A 21,291-nucleotide genomic window follows, 5' to 3' on the forward strand; every position below is an offset into this window, starting at 1 on the left:
GACACCGCAAAGAGACAGTGAAGGCTGTGCAACAATGACTATGGTACGACAATGAAGAACTGATCCTAATGGAACGAAGGGGATGAAATGACGACGGAATGACTACGAAGGACGACGTGTTTCTATTGTAACTCACGTCTGCGCTTAGGTGGCACATCGCTGCGGTCCTCCTCCGTTCGGTCGCAAAAAAAAAAAGCAGAACAGCCGCAACCAGCACCCAGAAACAAGAGGGAGGGGGAGGGAGCAAAGCTTCAAACATGGATGTCTGTAATGCGCCGCGATTATTACAGCGTCGGCAACCAGTTATGGCCAACCATGAAAAGTCTTAATTTCTGCGAGTGTGTTCGATGCAACCGCCACTATCCTAATGCTGTACCCGCTTTGGCAAGTTGCAATGTGCTGCAACGCGTCAGCGACTGCGACACGTGAGGCGTCGTCGTCATTAAAGAAGTGCGGCGCAGGGGCAATGTAACGAGACCAGCTGGCGCAGCAGGACTGGTGCAGCGCACAGTAACACGAGTGGGTTACAGCGTAAAAGTGCTAAGCTCGGATATACAGAAGCTTTCTAATCAAGAGACTCGGGTACACAGAAGGAATTGCACCGGATATGGTGAGCACGTCTACAAAGTTTCGGCTACAGACGCGTAATCGTACACAGGACCACATAATGTAGTAAACTATATATAGCGAAACGTTTGAATGCACATTGGGTATAACGAATTAGTTGCCCAGGATATTGCGAAGTGTTTCAAGAGGCTTTCGGGATGTCTGTAAAAAAGTGCGTGAAACCATGGGGTATGCTTGCTTCTGTCCTTCTATTTTAGCGGTTAACAGATTTCATCGAATCGTCCAACGGAAACAAACTATTCTCCCAGGACTTCCAATAACTCACGTACATAGATTCGCTGTGTCCGAAGCTCAACTTGCTCGCATTTGCACTCATCTGCTCCAAAGTGTGTGCGCGCGAAGAGAAAGGAGTTTCTTGAGCGACAGCGAGACTTACACGAGTGAGTAATGCACGCATGCAATTACAAAATTTCACAAAAAAAATAAAACCATTGTTATACAAATTCATCGAGGACGCCAACGCGGCTAGCGCTCGGCGCATGCGGAGAGGCGCCTGCAGACGTTGAGGCCTTTCAGTGTGCAGGCGGCCATGGCAGAGACCGCTTCGTTGAGCGGCACCGCGGGACGCCAGCTGTCGGTGGTCGCGGAGTAACTCTCCACCTCCGCTGTGGTGCTCATCCCTGAGGCCAGTCGCAAAGAGGAAAATCCAGCAGCGTAAATTAAAGATACGCTAAATAGAAGCACTGAAATCAGTTTATTAGCAGTTGCAATCGTAGGCTGCAACAGGAATTATTGTAGTAATCCGTAGTAGTAGTTTGACGTAGTAGTTCTGCGGAAACCCGCAAGGTGGAGAGAAGTAATGAATAAAGGGAAAATGAGACATCCACCCGTACGTAGCAATTGCTACAAAGGAAACCCATACGGGTTCCTCGAAAGAAAAGCCTCATAGTTGAAGAAAAATTCGTCCTGGTCCGGGACTCGAACCCGGGACCACCGCCTTTCCGGGGCAGCCGCTCTACCATCTGAGCTAACCAGGCGGCTAGCAGATGGCAGAGCGAAGTCGAATTTGTCGACAACACGAAGCAAAGGCAAGAGTTTGACGTAGTAGTTCTGCGGAAACCCGCAAGGTGGAGAGAAGTAATGAATAAAGGGAAAATGAGACATCCACCCGTACGTAGCAATTGCTACAAAGGAAACCCATACGGGTTCCTCGAAAGAAAAGCCTCATAGTTGAAGAAAAATTCGTCCTGGTCCGGGACTCGAACCCGGGACCACCGCCTTTCCGGGGCAGCCGCTCTACCATCTGAGCTAACCAGGCGGCTAGCAGATGGCAGAGCGAAGTCGAATTTGTCGACAACACGAAGCAAAGGCAAGAGTTTGACGTAGTAGTTCTGCGGAAACCCGCAAGGTGGAGAGAAGTAATGAATAAAGGGAAAATGAGACATCCACCCGTACGTAGCAATTGCTACAAAGGAAACCCATACGGGTTCCTCGAAAGAAAAGCCTCATAGTTGAAGAAAAATTCGTCCTGGTCCGGGACTCGAACCCGGGACCACCGCCTTTCCGGGGCAGCCGCTCTACCATCTGAGCTAACCAGGCGGCTAGCAGATGGCAGAGCGAAGTCGAATTTGTCGACAACACGAAGCAAAGGCAAGAGTTTGACGTAGTAGTTCTGCGGAAACCCGCAAGGTGGAGAGAAGTAATGAATAAAGGAGCAATTTAGCACTTTGTAGCAATTGCTACGTACGGGTGGATGTCTCATTTTCCCTTTATTCATTACTTCTCTCCACCTTGAGGGTTTCCGCAGAACTACTACGTCAAACTCTTGCCTTTGCTTCGTGTTGTCGACAAATTCGACTTCGCTCTGCCATCTGCTAGCCGCCTGGTTAGCTCAGATGGTAGAGCGGCTGCCCCGGAAAGGCGGTGGTCCCGGGTTCGAGTCCCGGACCAGGACGAATTTTTCTTCAACTATGAGGCTTTTCTTTCGAGGAACCCGTATGGGTTTCCTTTGTAGCAATTGCTACGTACGGGTGGATGTCTCATTTTCCCTTTATTCATTACTTCTCTCCACCTTGCGGGTTTCCGCAGAACTACTACGTCAAACTCTTGCCTTTGCTTCGTGTTGTCGACAAATTCGACTTCGCTCTGCCATCTGCTAGCCGCCTGGTTAGCTCAGATGGTAGAGCGGCTGCCCCGGAAAGGCGGTGGTCCCGGGTTCGAGTCCCGGACCAGGACGAATTTTTCTTCAACTATGAGGCTTTTCTTTCGAGGAACCCGTATGGGTTTCCTTTGTAGCAATTGCTACGTACGGGTGGATGTCTCATTTTCCCTTTATTCATTACTTCTCTCCACCTTGCGGGTTTCCGCAGAACTACTACGTCAAACTCTTGCCTTTGCTTCGTGTTGTCGACAAATTCGACTTCGCTCTGCCATCTGCTAGCCGCCTGGTTAGCTCAGATGGTAGAGCGGCTGCCCCGGAAAGGCGGTGGTCCCGGGTTCGAGTCCCGGACCAGGACGAATTTTTCTTCAACTATGAGGCTTTTCTTTCGAGGAACCCGTATGGGTTTCCTTTGTAGCAATTGCTACGTACGGGTGGATGTCTCATTTTCCCTTTATCCGTAGTAGTAGTAGTTAGCAGCTTAGTAACGGTAATAACTAGAAACATCCTGACTGACGAGATGGCCTCAATCGATGAGAAGATGGGGTAAAACTTCGCAGCGCTAGCCAGTACACATAGGGCAGTAAAAACCAAGGTGCTGTTCAGTCAATGTCTGAAGGCCGTTTTCACCTTTATCTGGGTTATTGACGCGACGTATGTGATTACGCACAAATGTGTCACCTGACTTATCACCTACAACTTTTGTGACAAGCATATGGAATACTTTGCGCCCGCCCCATATAAGTTGTTAGGTATTTGTGCGCGGTTTTCTTGGCGCTAGAAGCATTCCAGATCTGTGTATGGTAATGCGAGTTGTTTCCATTCTCGAAGGCATTCTAATGCTTATGGCACACCACAGGAACTCCTTTAAACAGCCTGTAGTTATCGCGGCGGTCGTAAGCAATGTAGCCCACATACTTGTGAGTAACGGCGTATGGATCCCTCCCCACCTAGTATTCCCACGGCAACAGAGAAAAGCCGGACAACTCCGTAGACATTGCTTTCGCTCTTCAATGAACGGGTTACGGCAAAAATGCGTCGGAGCGCAGAGCACATTCAGCCCATTACAGCTGTCACCACTTGTTACGGGGTCGAGGTTTCGGCGATCTTCAACAGCGTCTGCTTGGAGATGTAAGACGAGATGATGTAAAAAGAAATACCAGAAGTTTAAGAGATCGTTACGGGTGAGCGGTGCGCTCCAAGACAAAAAGTACAGAAACGTTCGGCGTACGTGCTCCTGCAAGCAGGGGCAGAGATGTCCACGAGGTGTCTCGCTGACCTTATACCCTACACCATTCGGGCAACCTCATTTGCTCTTGCTCCCCGGTAGAGGGCCTTGTCAGCACACTGGTCAGCCAGCACATAGGAATACGGAGAAAAAAAATCAACCCCTGGCGTAGAGGTGGTGAACGGAGGTCAGTGGAGAGTAAATTTGCACTGGGGCATAATCCCATCGCACACACCCGACGGACAAGTCTTTTCATGTCGACGGGCGTGACGATTAGGCGCGTCGTGTCTCAGGCGCTTGCCATTCGTTCCATTCATGGCCGCACAAAGTGAACCTTAACAAGCCGCAGCCAGAGAGATATCAGCGTGAGCTACACGTTTGTCGCGTGCGTTTCACGTTTCAATTCAGCGAGCGACTTGCACTGGAAGGCGTTTCTTCATCAGTATCTGTTATCCGTAGCTTGGTATTTCTCGACGACAATCTGCGTAGTGATTGAGATTCCAGGTGCATTGTGAATCGTTTCACGGGGACCCAGTGGACGCCACAGGAAATGGGTGACGTATGATCCTGTGATAACAATCTGCAAGCTCTAATGGCAATTTGCTTCGTCGTGTAAACATAGCCTTACATGTCGAGTTTGTCTTTGGTAGCACGTTGTCGTCTAATATATTTTTTGCCGGATAATTTTACCACAACCTTTTGGCTATCTACATTCATTTGACGTAAAAGCGTTCGTTATACTACAGCAAAAAAAAGGAGGGGGAGGGGGACCTAAACTTTTTTGTTTGATTTCAAGCAAATCTTAACGCTGATGTTGTCACTCTGGTATCCCATATTTAATGTAAATAAAGTCCATTCACTTCGTTTCTGTGCAGCATATGCTGGCGAAAATCACCACGTTAGATCTCCGCTTCCCTTTGAAAGCTATGCTGTTTTATTGGTCAACACTCCATTTCTTTGTTGCGCCTTCTTTCGCTCATTTTTTTTTCATCTGCAAGAGAGTGAACAAACTAATCGATGTCAAAGCGGGATTTAGGCCATGAAAGAATGCAGCAATAACGTGAAGGGTGCCCTACTGCGTGGTAACTTCGGAACATGTGCTCCAACATCGTGTCAAGATTCTAAAGAGCTGGTCATTGTCGAACCAGATGTTGGCTTAAATTTGAGAACACCGTGACTCAGAGTCGGCTAAGCGCGCAAAGACCATGGGTGCATCATCATCATCATCATCATAATCATCATTATCATCATCATATTTTATGTCCGCTGCAGGACGAAGGCCTCTCCCTACGATCTCCAATTACCCCTACCCTGCGCCAAGCGATTCCAACTAGCACCCGCAAATTTTCTGCATTACGTACACGAATCATCTGCTTTGAGCAACCGCAAACTTAGTTCCTATCGCGCAAAACGTTGTGCATGGCGACCGATGTAAATCGAAAACAGCGGGAGACAGTGTTGTCAGCGCCACTACTACAAATTCTTTAAAGGAGTCCTCACCAGGTTTGGGTGCAGCAAAAGAAAAGCTGGGTGCGTACATCCGGCCGTGACTACCACATCTGCGAGTTAAAGGGTTAACAGCGCACACAGATGGGTACAGTGTGAAGAACAACAGGACTTCACTCTGTCCCGTTCTGTGTGCGCTGTTAACCCTTTAAGATGCTTTACCGACTAGCCCACCAAGCCATCTTTGTAAACAGTCTGCCAGGTTTGCACCTACGTACGGCCATAAAAGCAGCTCAACAGGGTCTGGTGAGGAGCCTTTTAAACTCTATTATTTTATCTATGCCAGGCGCTGAGTAGGGACATGGCAAACAAAAAAGTAGATAGTATACATGCTGTTTGGCATGTGAACATATCAGAGTGCCCTGAGAGTATTTAGGACAGGTGAGAAGTCGGTACAAATAATTTTAACCAGTGGTACCAGGTTGTTGGGCTGTTTCGAAATTTCTTGTACTACGCTGTAAGCGATAATCACTATACGTGACCACACGAAAAAAAAGAAAGACATTACGGGATATGTTTTGTCAGTACGCTTCCCGAAACCACTCTTGTGGTTCTCGAGCCGTCAGAGGCACTCACCGTCGAAACCGCCGATGGCGTACAGCCCGTCATCGAACAGCGCCACGGCGAAGGTGCTCCGGCCTATCCTCATGGGGGTCACAGAGCGCCACCACAGCGGCCCCTCGCCCTCTCTGCTGGCCAACACTGGACACGGGGACAGGAAACAGCCACCCGCGTCATCAGGGAAAAAAAATGTGAAGCTCTGTCACGAAAGGACTCTCGGCCAAGTGAAAGCGCCATCGTTATCGATTGGCGCCAGAGAAACATCGGCTCGCGTGCTACGCACAAACCGTCGAAGCCTCAGCGGGGTGATTGTGTGGCTGCATCGCCGGGCGAGCAACATTTTGTAATAAATACTTATAAAATGAAGCTTTCTTTGCCTGCTTCTTTTGGGCTTCGCGTGTCGTTATTTGACCGTCTGGGCAAATAACCTAAGCCGATCCCACAGAAAGCTTAAAAGTAAGCAAGGCCAATCTTTGAGAAGTAATCAAAACCAATCTATTCCTTATGATTGTGTTAACCAAACGTGGTGACATTTTAGTTTCATACTGACATTAGTGTTAGATGAGTGCCCTCGCGATGGTCTGAATGTTATTTCAAATGCAGGACAATGCAGAAGTTCAATCAAAGACGTTGACGGAACAACCTTAACAATGCTATCGCGTCCCAGTCACTCAGGTGCATGCACGTCGGCCAAGCTTGTCTCTTTTTAATGACGCCCACTCATGGTGTATTTGGTATAAATACCTTTATTTGGACACTTTGACAAAGAATTTATACTTTTCTTCTAGAAGAAAAAAGCATGGTTCTCGAGTGAATCTAGGGCCCCGATGCAAAAAGCTTTTCGTTCCTAAGTGATGTTTGCGAATGACCGGCCAACTTCGCTAGTAATATTTCCGTCTTCTGGATTGGTTGTAATATGAAGATTGCTAGCGTAAGATTTTCTTGTGAGTACGGACACTCAGATTGTATTAACGCGAAATCCAGTGTCGGCGTCGAACGTCGTCGCGCTAAAAATCATTCCGAAACACAACCATGCAGGCCCTCCCAGTGGCGCAAAGGCGTTACTGAATTAATTGAGTCACTCAAAGTAAAATGCGTCAGAAAATTATGAAGTGCGACCTAAACACAACCTACAGACATGATAGCGTCGGATTGTAACTTGAGTATGCAAGCAAACTAAATTCTGTTACGCGACAACTCAAACACAAACCCCTTTTGCAGGGTTTCTACCATTCATAGAGCGGCGCGGCCTGCTCGCTTCCTTGCAGCACCACCATCCACCATCACCTCCTCCCATCCGCAAAGAAACTGCGCTTGCCGGGAAGCGCGACAAGCAACCAGGGATCTTTGAATGCTATCGCAATGCACTCTTAGAGGCGAAGCTTAAGCGACCTTCAAATTTTTCATAAAGCTTATGTAGAAGCGCCTGCTCATTGGCCGCCCTTTCTATGTCCGCGATTCACGATATCTTAATCGGCGATCGTCCATCGACGACGGTACTTACGAAGGAAGGACCCAGTTGACAAAGTTTGTCGTTCGGAAGTGATCGTTGCTATTTGCTGGGCGCCTTCGCTAATGATATGTTCAGCATCAGGATTGGCTGGAACTCGCCTTTACGAATTCTGGCATAGGAGCTTTTTGTGAACGACGGCCGAGAACCTTATGGTCAGTTCATACGCAAGAAGTTTTCGCAAAAGAAGATTTCAGCCAATCGTGATGCTCGGCGCATGAAAGCGGCCGGCCTATGGCGAAGGGAATTTATGAACAAAAGAATTTATGAAACCGGCATGAAATCTAGCCGTGCAGCAAATATAGTTCTACCGTGAAGACAAAACAATGTCAAGACTACTTGTTAGGCTTAGGATATTTTTGACGTGTTTCGGGAGATTTGGACTTGACTTTCTTTTTCACCTAAATGTCCTAGAGACGTGACAAAACATTAGGCCAGTCGTCGAAATTTAGCCCGTATACCTGAGCTTAGCCGTCGGCGGCCATCGTACCCGCCGATGACGTAGATGCGCTCGCCGAGCACCGCCATCTGGTGGCTGCAGCGTGGACTGGGCAGCTGCCGCACTAGGCACCACGTGTTGCGGCTGGGCGTGTACTCTTCCACGCTCGTCAGCACCTTCTGGCCGTTGAAGCCGCCGCTCACGTATATCTTGCCTGCGAAATAGGCATGGGAGCCGAAGTACACCTCTATAGAAACAATTCCAGAAATAATAATGCTTGTGTGGTAGCGTCGGTTGTTGTGTAAACAGAGTGCAATACGTCACTGCTTAAACTGCAGTATACTAGCATCTGAAGCGGTAGTGGTAGCAGTAGTAGCTTAAGCATTGAACAGATGTTCTGCAGCCTTGTCGTGACTTGCCTTTGAAGGCACAGGCGGCGCCATCGCTGCGTCTTCTCTTCATGGCGGACACCAGGGTCCACTGGTTGGAGCGCGGGCTGTACCGCTCCACGGAGGCTGTGCGTTCGCTGGCTGCATGGCAAGAGGATAACGATGGTCTCGATTCATTCGGAAAAAAGCCACGAACGCTAAGAAAACAGCATATCGCAACAACATCGCCTCGACGAGTTCCCTATAGACACCGCGTGATCAGTGAGCAACACGTTCACATTTTGCGCAATGCAGGCACACAGGGAAACTTTAAAGGCGCCCCACAAGACGCAGTACGGAGTTGCACCGTAAGTGCCGACTGTGGTGGTTTAAAAGCTCTCCGTCACAGAATGTTTTCGTTGTCAGCCGTAAATATATATTTGTTTTATAAAAAATCTAGAATGTCTCACAGGACCTACAACTTCTTTTATGTTTTGCTGTTTCCAATGTTATTGCAAGAAGCGTGCATGGGAATCAGACTTACGAGGAACAACAGTCCAAAAACAAAAGTTTAAATCTATACCACATCGAAGCAGCCGATCTGGGGTCGACTTGTAGAGAGTTTGCAAGCTCTCTAAATTTGTTTATATACGTGCTTAACGAGCTGCCACAGTCTAGGGTATGCAATTTGGTCGCAGTCACATTATTTCGATAGGACGAAATAGACCTCGAAGAACCTTCGTGTAGCTGAGATTTCGGAGCACTATAAAGAAGTCCTCTGCATGCAAGTGAGTAAAGTCCCTTCAGCAGCAGTTTAAGTAGGTGAAATACCGGGGTATACAAGGTTAAACAAAATGCCCAAATAGTGCGTCCTGTGCGCTTTATCTACGAAGAATGTTGTCACACTTTATGGCGAGAAAATATGTTGATGTGATTAGCAACCTTCAATAGCGTTGAACTCGGTGTCTGAACAATTGAGACCTATGTCAGGACACCTTTGTCGAGAGGCGCACGCGACAAGCAGGGAGTCACAGTCCGTAAAAGTTGCGCGAATGCGTACAGAAACCCGTCGCCCAAGAAACCTTCACCCTGTTCTCACTCGGCTATTCCCGCTGTCCTAGCCCTTCACTGGCACAACGTTGCTTCCTCAAGCTCGTCTCGCCGTCCTTGTGATCTAAACGCTAACGCGAGAATCACGGGTCTCCGAGAGCCTCAGCTGGTGACCTTGCTCTTTGGAGCCACCGACCCTGTCCCCACATTCCCGCGTGCAACATGGGGCGACAAAATTGGGGCTCGCAAACCTGGCTTCCGAGAAATGCCAGATGCCCACGTGATCCACTAACGCGACCGCATTTCAATGTGCACTTTTCCCTCTCTAGGTTTCGCGGGTGTCTGCGCGTGCGTACCGTTGCGCCCTCCGACGGCGTACACGTAGCCGTCCAGGGCCACGACGGAGACGTAGCCCCGAGCGATGTTCAGGCTCGAACGGGCCTCCCACGTGCAGCGCTCGATGTCGAAGCAGTCGCAGGAGCGCAGGTAGGCGCTGTCCTGCATGCCCCCGACCACGTACAGCCGATTGCGCAGAAGCGCCACGCCGTGGTAGGCCCTGCAGAAAACATATGGGCCTTTTTTTTAATACTTAGACTACTTCACTTGGTGTTGTTCTATCAGGAAGGTGCTAATTCAAAGCACGCGTCACGTCTAGCACAGATCTTTAAAGCGAAGCCGAATGTCTTTAGAAAAAAAAAAATCCCATACAGCTGAATGGCTCAGGCTACTACGAAATGACCCGCTAAGGGTGTCCTCGTAAAGCACGCATCAGAGTTAAGGAACAATTTGTCCAGCTCTACATATCGAATGAGAGATCAGCGCGTTTCAGAGGAAGTCGATCTGGCAGCTAAATGAAAGTGAGAGGATAGGAGAGCCATCACTCACAAAACATGGCGGCGGATGCGGTTCACATCCGCTGCCAAGGTTTGCGAGTGCTCGTGCTGGCTGACACTCGCAGGGTTACGTCAAGCAGTAAAACAAATACAGCAGAAGGTATCCGGAAAAATGGCGCCGCGGTAACTCAATTGTTAGAGCATCGCACGCGTAATGCGAAGACGTGGGATCGTTCCTCACGTGCGGCACGTTGTTTTTTCATCCCCTTTCCTTTCCATTAATTTACAATTTCTTTAATTCAATTAGTAAGGAAAACTCACTTCCCCCATGTTGTCCTTGGTGCCATTGTTTGTTGGCTTCTTATGACATGACGTATACACTTCACTCACGCGCACTTTTTTTTTTCGCTTTGACACTGCTCCTCTGTTACAATCAACTTAGGCAAACGTCCCACGGCGGAACGCGCGCGCGCCCCAATCTTGCCTGGGCCCGAATCCCTGCATGTGCTTCATGAGCCACCTCCCGGCCCTGGGATCGTACGCCTCCATGGCGTTCCGCTCGTTGCCGTCGCTCCAGCCGCCCACCACGAAGAGCATCTCGTACGGCATGCGTGGCAGCCAGCGCTCCGGGTTGCGCGCCACGCCGCAGCGCTCGCAGTGAAGCTGTGCTGCTGCAGAAAAAAATTTAACGGTGCATGCATGCGTGAGTAAAAGTGTGCGCGCACCGCGTGTCTCGAGAAACGCGTGAATTTCTCACAGCGGACACACGCCGTTGTGGTTGGCGCAGTGGCTTTGGCGTTGCGCCGCTACAAGTCCGAGGACGCGAGATCGAATCCCGGCCTTGGCGTGTACGCGTTTCGATGAGGGCGAAATGTAACACTAGTTTACCGTGCATTGAGTGCGCGTTAAATAAACCTTAGTGGTCAAAAATATTCCGAAGTCTCCCACTACGGCGTGCCTCGTAATCATGTCGTGGTTTTGGCACGTAAAATCCCAGAATGTAGTTTTTTTTTTTTTGGTAGCGGACACATTGTTATCCGAAAAATCATGTGCCTAACCAAGGAACAGTTGGGAGAACCTGTACGAAAAGAAAAGCGGCGCAAGACTAAATATGTGCCATCGCACATTTCGGGTCAGCACGTTAAAGAGCACGAGGTGGTCAACATCATTCCGCAATCACGGACTACGGCGTGGCTTGTAATCAAATCTTTGTTTTAGCGCGTAAGACTGCAAGATTTATTTAAATTGGTATCGATAAAAGGTGGCCGCGTAGATTCCAGATGGCACAGCACTAATTGCGGGAAGCGCGTGATCTGATTAGACGAGCGGGAAATGCGGCAATACCCTTTCATTTTAGTTTACGTACACACACACACACACACACACACACACACACACACACACACACACACACACACACACACACACACACACACACACACACACACACACACACACACACACACACACACACACACACACACACACACACACACACACACACACACACGCATGCACGCACGCACACACACACACACACGCACACACACACACACGCACACACACGCACACACACGCACACACACACACACACACACACACAAGTCGAATCCTTGACCTCGTGCCTAGCAGCAATAGCCAATGAGCCACCGCGACGGTTCTGTTTTATTCAATGAATGAATGAATGAAGTCTTCTTCTTGAATACTATTGAGATTGAGCAGCGTCTCTTTCGATCATAAAGTTTGCTGCAACATATTATGGAGGGGACAATAGGGTGCTGGCGTCATACAGCTACCACGATAAACTTCTGTACAGCACACGAATTTGTGATATCCTTCGTGCTTGTGACTACAGAATTCTTTGTAACATCATTGCATCGCTGTCAGTCGCTGTTTTCGACTTTTCGTAGCTGAGTTTGCACACTTTATACGGTACAATAAACAAATTTCAAATTTTTCGAGACTTCGACGAAACACCGCATGGTCAAGTAGAAAAAAAAACGAAAAACGTCATTAATGCCGCAGGCTGCCGGCAGCTAGATTCCTTGTTCGCAGTGAGCCGGTCACATTACAAGAGCCGATGTGCTTGAGCGATGGGTCCCAGTGTTAGAGAATACACGTTGTCCAGATTGTGTTGCGCCTTCGTTAGCACACAGTTTCAAACAATGATCACTGGAGTCTACGGAAGCTGCAGCAAGCGGAATGGTTCAGACTGCTTAGGAATAGTGGGTAGTACCTGGATGTGCCTAAACTTTGTCGTTCTGGCTTCGAACGGCTTTGTGACTTTGTAAACTCACAATTTCTATGAAAGTATACTGTATAAAAACTAAATAAACATTATTAATATTGTCCGATGGTAGGATTCGAACATAGGACCTGTAGCTCAGAAGCCCGATATTGAAACCATTATACCACGTAAGCATGCTTCAAGGAGCGGAACCGAACGCCCTTATGAATTTCTCGCGGGTTAAGCCAGCGCACCGAGATGCTTGGCACATTTCGAGTTAGCCACCTCGACAGGCTGAACTGCTGCAGTTAGTAGCAATTGTGCGTGTTCGCACAGCCCTCTGAACTTAGAAAAGTTTACATTGCTCTGAAATTTAGGACAATTAAGGCAGATAAAGCATAATGAGCAAAGCCACAAGAACGTCTGAATCCACAAGCGCGAATACCAGACAAATCCGTATACTACCCACCATTCTAACGGTGGCTGAACGATTGCAGCGCCACAGTTCCCTCTGGTATTGACTGTAGGAAACGCAATATTTGTCAGCGTATTATGCGAGCTTGGGATAGCCAGCTATTGCAGGCGTAGTTTTGCTGATATGTTTCTTTTCGTGATAGCGACCTTTGCCTCGTCCTAGTTTATGTTGAACGTGCTATGGGCATGGTATTTAGTATAACCTAGTGTTCTAGTAAACGGAACTTCTTTTTTCGCATTGGCCAGTGACTTGTACTATGAAATTTCCTATTGCAACTCACAGCTCCTGGGTGCAGCGGGGGCAACAACGTCGCTCCGGCCGGTGTTACCGCTGTCTCCCTTGCTGTCGACGAGAGGGGACGCCGCGCCCGCGTCCGAGCGACGGGCGGCGTACTGCACCAGCAGCAGCGGGCTGGGCGAACACAGGCAGGGGCCTTGCCGCTGTGCCTCGCACACAATATCGCAGTACGCGCGGTTGCACGCCAGCGTTGGATACAAACGGCCGAAGTCTTCCGGCGCCCTGGGTACCGCCGTGCACTGCTGCTGAGTAAACGCCTGGCAACCACGTCGCGGGTACAGGAATGAATATTTATAAGTAATCTGAAACTAGTTAAAATAACGTCAGAAGCGACGTAGCGGAGAACGTCGTCTGCACGGAGTAAGGCGGACGCGAGCGACACTCTGATGAGGCCGACCGAGCTGCGTGAAGGAATTCAGGAGTAGATTAAATTTACCACGTAGTCGCCCAGTCCAGGCTTCAATGGTGATAGAGGAAAGGTAAAGAATTTTTTCAATGCACAGCTGGCGCATCGGTGGCGTAATGCGTTAAACTAAAGGCGAAGTCAGGTTGTAGTATCAGGCAGACACGTACCTAGGATTTCTTTGGGGGGGGGGGGGGGGGCAACCCAAGGTAACTTCTATGCGAATGAGGGGGGTGGGGGGTACTTTACCAGTACAAATGTGAATAGCGTCCACCATTCGCCATAAAAACTCGTAAACCCACATAATAGAAAGAGGTAAGGTGTATTTTACAGGTACGCCTGTGCGATATATCTCTCCTTTACTTGGCAAACATGGAACTGCGTCAAATGGACTTGCGCAGGGAGAACACTGCCGAGAACAAAAGAGTAACAAAGATTAGTAGAATACAACTTAAAAAACAGCAGTTGGCAACCAAGGCACACAAACCACGCGGAGTTGTGTTACTTCACCAGCCAATCACAGAAGCAAACAAAATCGTCGTCATGCGGCCTTTTCAATATGGCGTCGTACTTGATACCTCCGGATAGTCTGCTGTTCTTGAAGAGTCTTTTCATCGGCGGAAGCAATGAGGTGAGCAACAGACATGGACAAAGTGTATGAAGTCTGAGCATTTCACTTTTCAAAAGTCTGCGGGGCCAGTTCATTTCACTGCTGAACCCGTTCTCCTCATGAAACTTCAATGCAAACTGAAGTGAAACTTGACAACAAATAGTTGCAGCAAAGCAAGCATGTTATTTCAGTTGAATAAAGAATTAGGCTTTGGCCATTCCACTATAATAGGCGAGGCAAAAGGTATAAAATTAGGCGCTAATAATTTTATTTTGTGTCGTTACCGCCTTATTTGGGTAACAGGAAAAGCTTTAAGAACGAATTATTTGCAGCCTCCCGGGAGGAGCAGTGGCTGGCGGTTATGACGGCGTGGGTGGGGCTTCACTGCAGACTTAATTTGTATCCAACTATAGTAGCGTTTTTTGAATTAGCTCTGGAAGAATTATAGAGAAATATATATTTGCGGAACCATCACAGGTCTTTTGGATCCCTCGTTTATGCTCTACCAAATTAAGTGCCGCAACCGACTTGTATTGTTATTTGTGAAGTTACGCAACGATGCGTGGCCGCCATTCCCGTACAACCGCGTAGGGCGCAGGACGCTGCGATTCTAGACTTACTACGCCCACCGCGGAAGCTTAGAAAGACAATTACATAAGCACAGCAGAGAAGTGGCTACGTCAGGAGGCTCGACTTTAGTACTGTAGAAGCGCCATTCCAAACACACGGAATTGTTCTCCACTTACGGCGGCGTTTCTTCTACTTCCTTTTTAGGTAAAAAGATGTTGATCTATAAATATTTTCATAAACAACGGTTACATTTATTAATTTTTGCTTTTTCTTCCTGTTTGGCTGTTGCCTCGGTTGCCGACGATGAATTCCATAGTAGATCGCTTAATTTCTCGACTCCTTGCGACTGTTGTTCCCAGTTGGCAATCTTGCACCAGAAGTGCTCTACAATTAGGCAAAAACCAGACGAGGTAACGGATGACATTCATGTTGCTTATGGGTTTAACGGTTATGGCAGGGTTCGATGATGGACGCTGTTTCACATTATTTTATTTTCCTTTTTATCCAACCTATTTAGGAGGTATATGGTTCCGAGAATCTGTCAGCGTCGCGGCGAGCCGTTACTCGAGGAAATAATGAAGCAAAAGGAAAAGTTAAACTCAATTGGCGTTTTCTCTGTCCGCCACTCGTTCCACGTGCATACAGACCAGCTGACCACGAACCTAATCCCTTTCCTGCTCCCTGGATCAGTCTAAACAAAGAAGTTTGAACTAAGAAAGCAACAGCGATGCGCGTGACCGCTGAAAAGACGGTGACAACTTTTGCATCTCGAGTTAATCGCGTGGGCATCGAATCGGTGAGGAAACTAGCCTTCACACCCCAGGAGATGCCGATAACTACCACCATCCAAAAGGAGTGAGAAAGGCAGCAAAATGTTGACTACCGAATATCTGTCAAGTTTCAGAAATGATTTGGCGGCGCTTTAGGAACGTGTGTGAGAAGTGGTGGCGTGGTGCGGGGAGGTTATGCGTCTTAATTTCGGGCGGGGGGGGGGGGAGAGGGGGGGGGGCCGGGCCCCCTCGGGCCCCCCCTTGGGTATGTGTCTGGTACCAGGTTAAGATTCTGGGAGTACCAATACGTTAGTATTACCATAAGCAAGAACGTAAGGGGCTGTAAAATTTTTTTCAGCTCTTTAATTATTAAAGGCGCGGTAGCGCTGTCATTAGTAATGGCCACCATAGCTCAAGCCTGGCAGGCAGTGGTAAATGCGGAAAACAACCTCACATAACGTGCGGTGTACTTTAAAAAAAATATGTTGCGCATCTTGCGTACTTTACTGGGTTTACAAACCCCTTGTAATTTCTTTTCACGCGGGGAATTTCTGAATACGTAGTAGCATCTTGGCTGTAAGCGAAAACGTAGCCGCGCATACACGCGAATCTTATGTCTTTTTTTTTCTGGGTCTCACGTTTCAGGAACTCAACGGCTCTAAACGATGGCCACCTGGGGCGCCACTTACAACGATCCGCAGAGCCCGACGCGCACGCACTGCAGCAGCCTCGACAGGTCGGCGCCAGCCTCACCGCTGGCGGACGCATCTCTGGCCGACGACCAGCGCACGATCGCTTGCAGCAGGTTCGCCTCGTTCCGCACGTTCAGCTCGCTCGAGGCGAGCAGTTCGACGAGCAGCGCCTCGGACACATCCGGGAACTCGTCGCTTGTACGCCACACCTGCACCACGGAATGCAGTGCGCAGAAAGCTGTCGGTCACCAGGTGCTACACCGACACGAGACGCTGAACAAGGGTGTCATCGAACGACGAGGTAAAGCGACGGCTGGGTAAAGAATGTTTCGTTTCAGAGCTCATTCGAGATGCGGTACGCCATTCCATTCCTTCACTAAGTGCGCGGTCATTCAGCGCGGGTTTCAGCAGCTTACGTTGTGCAGATGGTCCAATTCACTGCTGACAGCGGAGAGTATACACGCTGACCATATCACATATGCTTGAAATCTTGAAGCCATTTCTGAAATGGATACCTGCAGGCTTCTGCGACACGTTGCAGGACACCGTTGGTAGTTTGCAATGTAGTTGCAACAGCCCGCAAACGGCGCCTACATTGCCATCAACTGTGCCTTCAATTTTCTCAGAAAGCCCCAACAAACTGTCCTTGGTGTTGAAATACTGTACGCATACAACGCCAGCAGTTCACGCCGTTACTTGACTCATAGATCAACAGCAACAACGTAAACTGAAGATGACCAGCGTCTTAAAGATTGTCAAGCGAGTCCAACCCCTGTACTCAAAAGCAGGGACTGGGCGCCTTTTCCTCGATTTGACTACACATAGTGTTTTACGTAACTTGGCCCAAAATTTAAGATATGCAAATACCACGCAGCTGGACCGAACCAAGGTAATGTTTGTCATCGCTTGGAGGTAGTAAAATATTTTTTGCATTCTTTCTAATTAGATAATTAGTCTTAATTAATCAACTTCTCAATCATGATATATAGTTTAAAAGTATCAATGAGAAAATTGTAGAGCAGCATGAGAACCCCCGATACAGCTTTTTGTTGCTGAATACGTGCTACCTAAAAGTTTTTCCGAGCCTCAAAGAAGCCTGCGAATACAGGCAAAATTGCCGCGCGACTGGCCGCCCGAGACACTTTGCACTGTGCCTGTCCTCAGTGACTCCGCGCTAGAAAAGATGGTTCCCGAGGGACGCCGATATTAGAGTTGGAGCCTATACTGTAACTAACAGATATAGAAAGGAGGTCCCCTCTGGCGGGACATCGCGCAAATAAACGAAGCTCGCACAATAGACTGGCACATCTGTACAAGTTCTTCTCGAGTTGGATAGCGGTGTACTTGCCAGTGCATTCAGAGGTTGTCAATAAATTATCAGCGCCAGGTTTACATGAGACTTCCTGGTAAAGATTTACCTTATTCGCGCTCACATATTGCGCAGAGGTGGAAATTCGCAGTAACTTAAGTGTATTATCACGTTTGCATGGGTATTACTAGTAGGTATTGTCTACGGGAACTGTCACTCAAAGCATACCTAGTCCACTGCAACGAAACAGTGACGCCATCTATCATGGCGACGGAGAACATTGCACCTGCGCCGTTGCAGTGACAGATGGCTGCCGCTCTGTCAAAGTAATACAAAAACATATTCAGTAGCGCCTTCGCAGTCCACCTCTATTTCGAATTTATTATTGACAATACTGGCAGAGGACGCCTACAAATGTGGTATCAGAGCAAACTCAAACGTAAAATGCTACCTTTGCGCAAAATCTGAGCGCGAACGAAAAGGCGGTTTAGCGGGAAGTGTCAAGCTTAACCTCGCTCTGCTAGTTGCGCAACACGCAGCAAGGACGAACGTTCTAGAATACGGAGGCGAGCGTTCGCAGTCGAAAACTGCGAGGCCGCGCAGAAAAATCACTCGCCTGGTCGAAGTGCTCACGCACATAGCTGAACACTGATTGGCTGAAGTTCGGGCAGTGGTACCACCGCGCCAAGGTGGCCATGCCCAGACAGTTCTCGATGTCCATGTTGGACAGCATGTAGTTCAGGCACAGGTTGCGCACGTCGTCCATAAGCAACATGTCGGCCGCGGCCAAGACCTCAGTCACGTTCTCCTCGTTGATGCGCAGCTGCAGCCATGAAGAACAAACGCATCCGGTTGCAAAAATTGAGGCTTCACGGCCGGCTTAGGCAGCGCGAAAGGACGAGGACGCAAGAAGGAAGCGGTAGGACACGCGCTGTGCTCGTAACTATATGTCTGTCCTTCCACTTCTCTAAATTGTCCTCGTTTTGTCGCGCTGTTTAGATCGGCTGTGAAACCACACACAGTCGCCCACTTCTTTCTTTTTTACCTCTGGCAAGAAAAAAAAACCAAGGCAGGGAAAAGCTTTTGTGAAGAATATGCCCCCTTAAATCTTCATTAACAGCGCTTCTGTTCCAAGAGGTGCACCGCGCCTCCTCTTGATTTAATCTCATTTATACACCGCTGGCAAAGAATTGAAGCAGTTGTCACAAAACACTACTCCTATAAAATGGTGTGTACTAAATAATTTCAATATTAGACAAAAACCCTGACAGGAACTAAGTTCTGTATTGACGAATAAATACATGAAGTATAAAGATTTTTGTAAGGAGACTGCGAGCGATGAATAGAAAATGACTCATCAATCCGGTGCCAACGTTTCGACAAGAAGGCCGTTGACTGTCAAGGCATTCAAAGGACTTTGGCACCTGTCTGCAACTAAGGTTTTCTTTGCGATTCCTGACAAAGTGACTATTCTTCCCGGCATTGGTTTCCTCCCTGTTATTGGCAACCTTACGGAAAATGACAGGTGCCGCGCTAGGAGATAAGACGGCAATGTGCATTACACTGTAAAAGTGCTTACGCCCTTAACGTTGTTTTCTTTTTGCACTGGTAATATCCTTACCGTTAGGGCCTTACAAAAAGTTATAGAGGCCGACAACGGAGTTCTAACTAGACGTGCGATGACAAAAGACGTAGTTGAAAACTATGTAATCATTCTGACAGCCTTGGGCGCATACAAACATCCGACAATATAATTTCATAGACAGAGATATGAAACTCTCCTCTCGGATATTTCTTTGCGTCCAAGTCTGTTAGAATAATTGCATAGTTTTCAACTATGTCTTTTTTCAAAGCACGCCTATTTAGAACTGCGTCGTAGTCTTACATAAATTTTTGTAAGGTGCTAACGGCAAGGGTGTTACCAGTGCAACAAGAAAACACCTTGAAGGGTTTAAACATTTTCACAGTGTAGATGGAGAAAGAGGGTACAAGACATTTTTTTTTCTGTAATTAAGAGTGATAAGATGTGCAAGAAGAGTGACGTGTAGAGCATGTCATCGGTGGTTTATTAATGTAACAGGATGAGTGTCAAAGGGAATAAAATGCCACCGAGTTCAAAGAATAATAGTATTGGCAAACGATATTAGCCAACTTGCATTCCCAGACTAAAGAAAATTTACAACTTTGGGATATTATCTTATCCCTCAACACTAATCGTCATCCGCCATGCCTATAAACTTCCTTTACCACTCTGCAGTCGCTCACTTCCTGTCAGAAACGCTATGTGGCGCTGGCGCATCGTTGAATAAAGCAAATGCACGCATGATTCATTGATTGATGACGTTTAGCACCATACATCAACACTGGAGCTGTCATAGACGCCTTAGTGGAAGGATTTCGGGTGACTTTTGAACATCTGCGTGTTTTTAATCCGCACTCAAATTTAAGTATACGATTACCTTTGCATTTCGCCCTATCTCATGCAAGATAGATTACATTTATTCCTTGGGGACAAGATAAGATCGAAAGGGCGCAATTTTTTTATTGTAGCTTAGAATAAGAGCTGGCTTAGGCTGGAGATCATTAGGAAATGCCTTCATCCTGCGGCGGACTTTACCAGGCTTCTTTTTATGATGATAATAGCTTTATCGATGGGGACCGCGGTGACGATGGTGTTGTTGATACTGACTGGCGCTATCGGGGTTCAAGTTTCCCGCCTATTTTCACAAGGACTAGGTACCAACTCGCGTCGCGTCTCCATCGCTTGCTACTTGACCCACCTTATTCTGGTATTGGTAACCGAACAACACGCCCATTGTAGAAGCCTTGACGTCCTGGAGAAGGACATCTTTGCGGTCCCCGTATTCGACGGAGAACAGGGCCTGAAAGACGGGGCTCAACGCGCTCAAGAAACCGCGGTGGACGTTGAACACGCCGCCGTCAGCCGTGCGAACCAGGCAGTCGTACGAAACCCTGCAGCCGTCCCGGACGGAATGGTCGGCAGAGGAGGAGACCTCGGACATGGTGCTCGGACGACGAGATGACGCGTCGTCGCAGAATCGGGACCGTTGCTCTTGTCGCGTGCACCTCGTGGAAGTCGCCGCGTCGTCTTTGTCTTGCGCGCCCATGCAAACTGCACGCGAGAGAGCGAGGAATAGATATCTATTCGTGACAAAAAAAGAAAGAAAAGGAAGAAGAATAGCATTAGCGCTCCCCGTGGATGCAATGGTGGAAATCGGCGATATAAGCGAAGTTTTCTTTGATGTTTACTAATGTGTGTTATCTCCACTTCTTCATTTTCTTTCTGTAGCTCAACGCACATCGCTAGATCATTGCACGCTCCCCTCCCACTATGTCCGATTTACATTTTTTTCGCAACTGTCTGCATTTATTGCGTACTACTTTTTCACTGAGCTGTAGCCGACTAGTACGACTTTCTGTTGCCGACTCGTTCGCTTCCTGCCTCCTGTTGTGCTTGTCTATTCGAGCACCTACGCAGTGGCATATACCCAGTCTGGGAGCAGGAAAAGAATCAGGAGAACGTTGCTGGCTGCAGGTGGATATAGCCATGCCAAACATGCCGGCAGTTGCTCCACCCGAGCACCTCTCTTCAGAAAAAGTTCCTCATTATTCCGAAGCGCAGCGCGAGAGGGTGAATAAGACTACGCATGCAGCGAGTTTGGAACAGCACTCGTGCGCGCAGCCTGTGATCAATCCC

General features: G+C 48.2%; 1 protein-coding gene and 3 non-coding genes across 4 annotated transcripts; all 4 read right to left on the reverse strand.

Annotated features, from left to right (window-relative positions):
• Positions 1–356: 356 nt before the first annotated feature.
• On the reverse strand, positions 357–20,639 carry LOC142574478 (kelch-like protein 10). The gene is made up of 10 exons (XM_075683542.1): positions 20,354–20,639; positions 18,190–18,396; positions 16,262–16,473; positions 13,203–13,441; positions 10,705–10,891; positions 9,744–9,943; positions 8,389–8,499; positions 7,992–8,183; positions 6,036–6,161; positions 357–1,247 (listed from the first exon to the last, which is right to left on the reverse strand). The coding sequence occupies exons 1-10, from the start codon at positions 20,594–20,596 to the stop codon at positions 1,093–1,095; spliced, it is 1,872 nt and encodes a 623-aa protein (XP_075539657.1). The 5' UTR covers positions 20,597–20,639; the 3' UTR covers positions 357–1,092.
• On the reverse strand, positions 1,530–1,604 carry TRNAS-GGA (transfer RNA serine (anticodon GGA)). The gene has a single exon. It is a non-coding gene; the product is annotated as a tRNA-Ser (tRNA).
• On the reverse strand, positions 1,811–1,885 carry TRNAS-GGA (transfer RNA serine (anticodon GGA)). Its single transcript has one exon. It is a non-coding gene; the product is annotated as a tRNA-Ser (tRNA).
• Positions 2,092–2,166, reverse strand: TRNAS-GGA (transfer RNA serine (anticodon GGA)). The gene has a single exon. It is a non-coding gene; the product is annotated as a tRNA-Ser (tRNA).
• Positions 20,640–21,291: the final 652 nt, after the last annotated feature.

Source organism: Dermacentor variabilis, chromosome 3 (genome assembly GCF_050947875.1).
Source record: "Dermacentor variabilis isolate Ectoservices chromosome 3, ASM5094787v1, whole genome shotgun sequence".
In the NCBI taxonomy this organism is placed as follows: Eukaryota; Metazoa; Arthropoda; class Arachnida; order Ixodida; family Ixodidae; genus Dermacentor; species Dermacentor variabilis.

What these genes read in the sequence shown, in the direction of transcription:
- LOC142574478 (XM_075683542.1), bottom strand. Translation starts at nt 20,596, where the DNA reads ATGTCCGAGGTCTCCTCCTCTGCCGACCATTCCGTCCGGGACGGCTGC. An exon ending in GTCGGGCTCTGCGGATCGTT is followed by an intron (nt 13,442 to 16,261) that starts GTAAGTGGCGCC and finishes GGCGGTACCCAG; the next exon opens with GGCGCCGGAAGACTTCGGCC. An exon ending in CGCCGCCTGTGCCTTCAAAG is followed by an intron (nt 8,184 to 8,388) that starts GCAAGTCACGAC and finishes CCTATTTCGCAG; the next exon opens with GCAAGATATACGTGAGCGGC.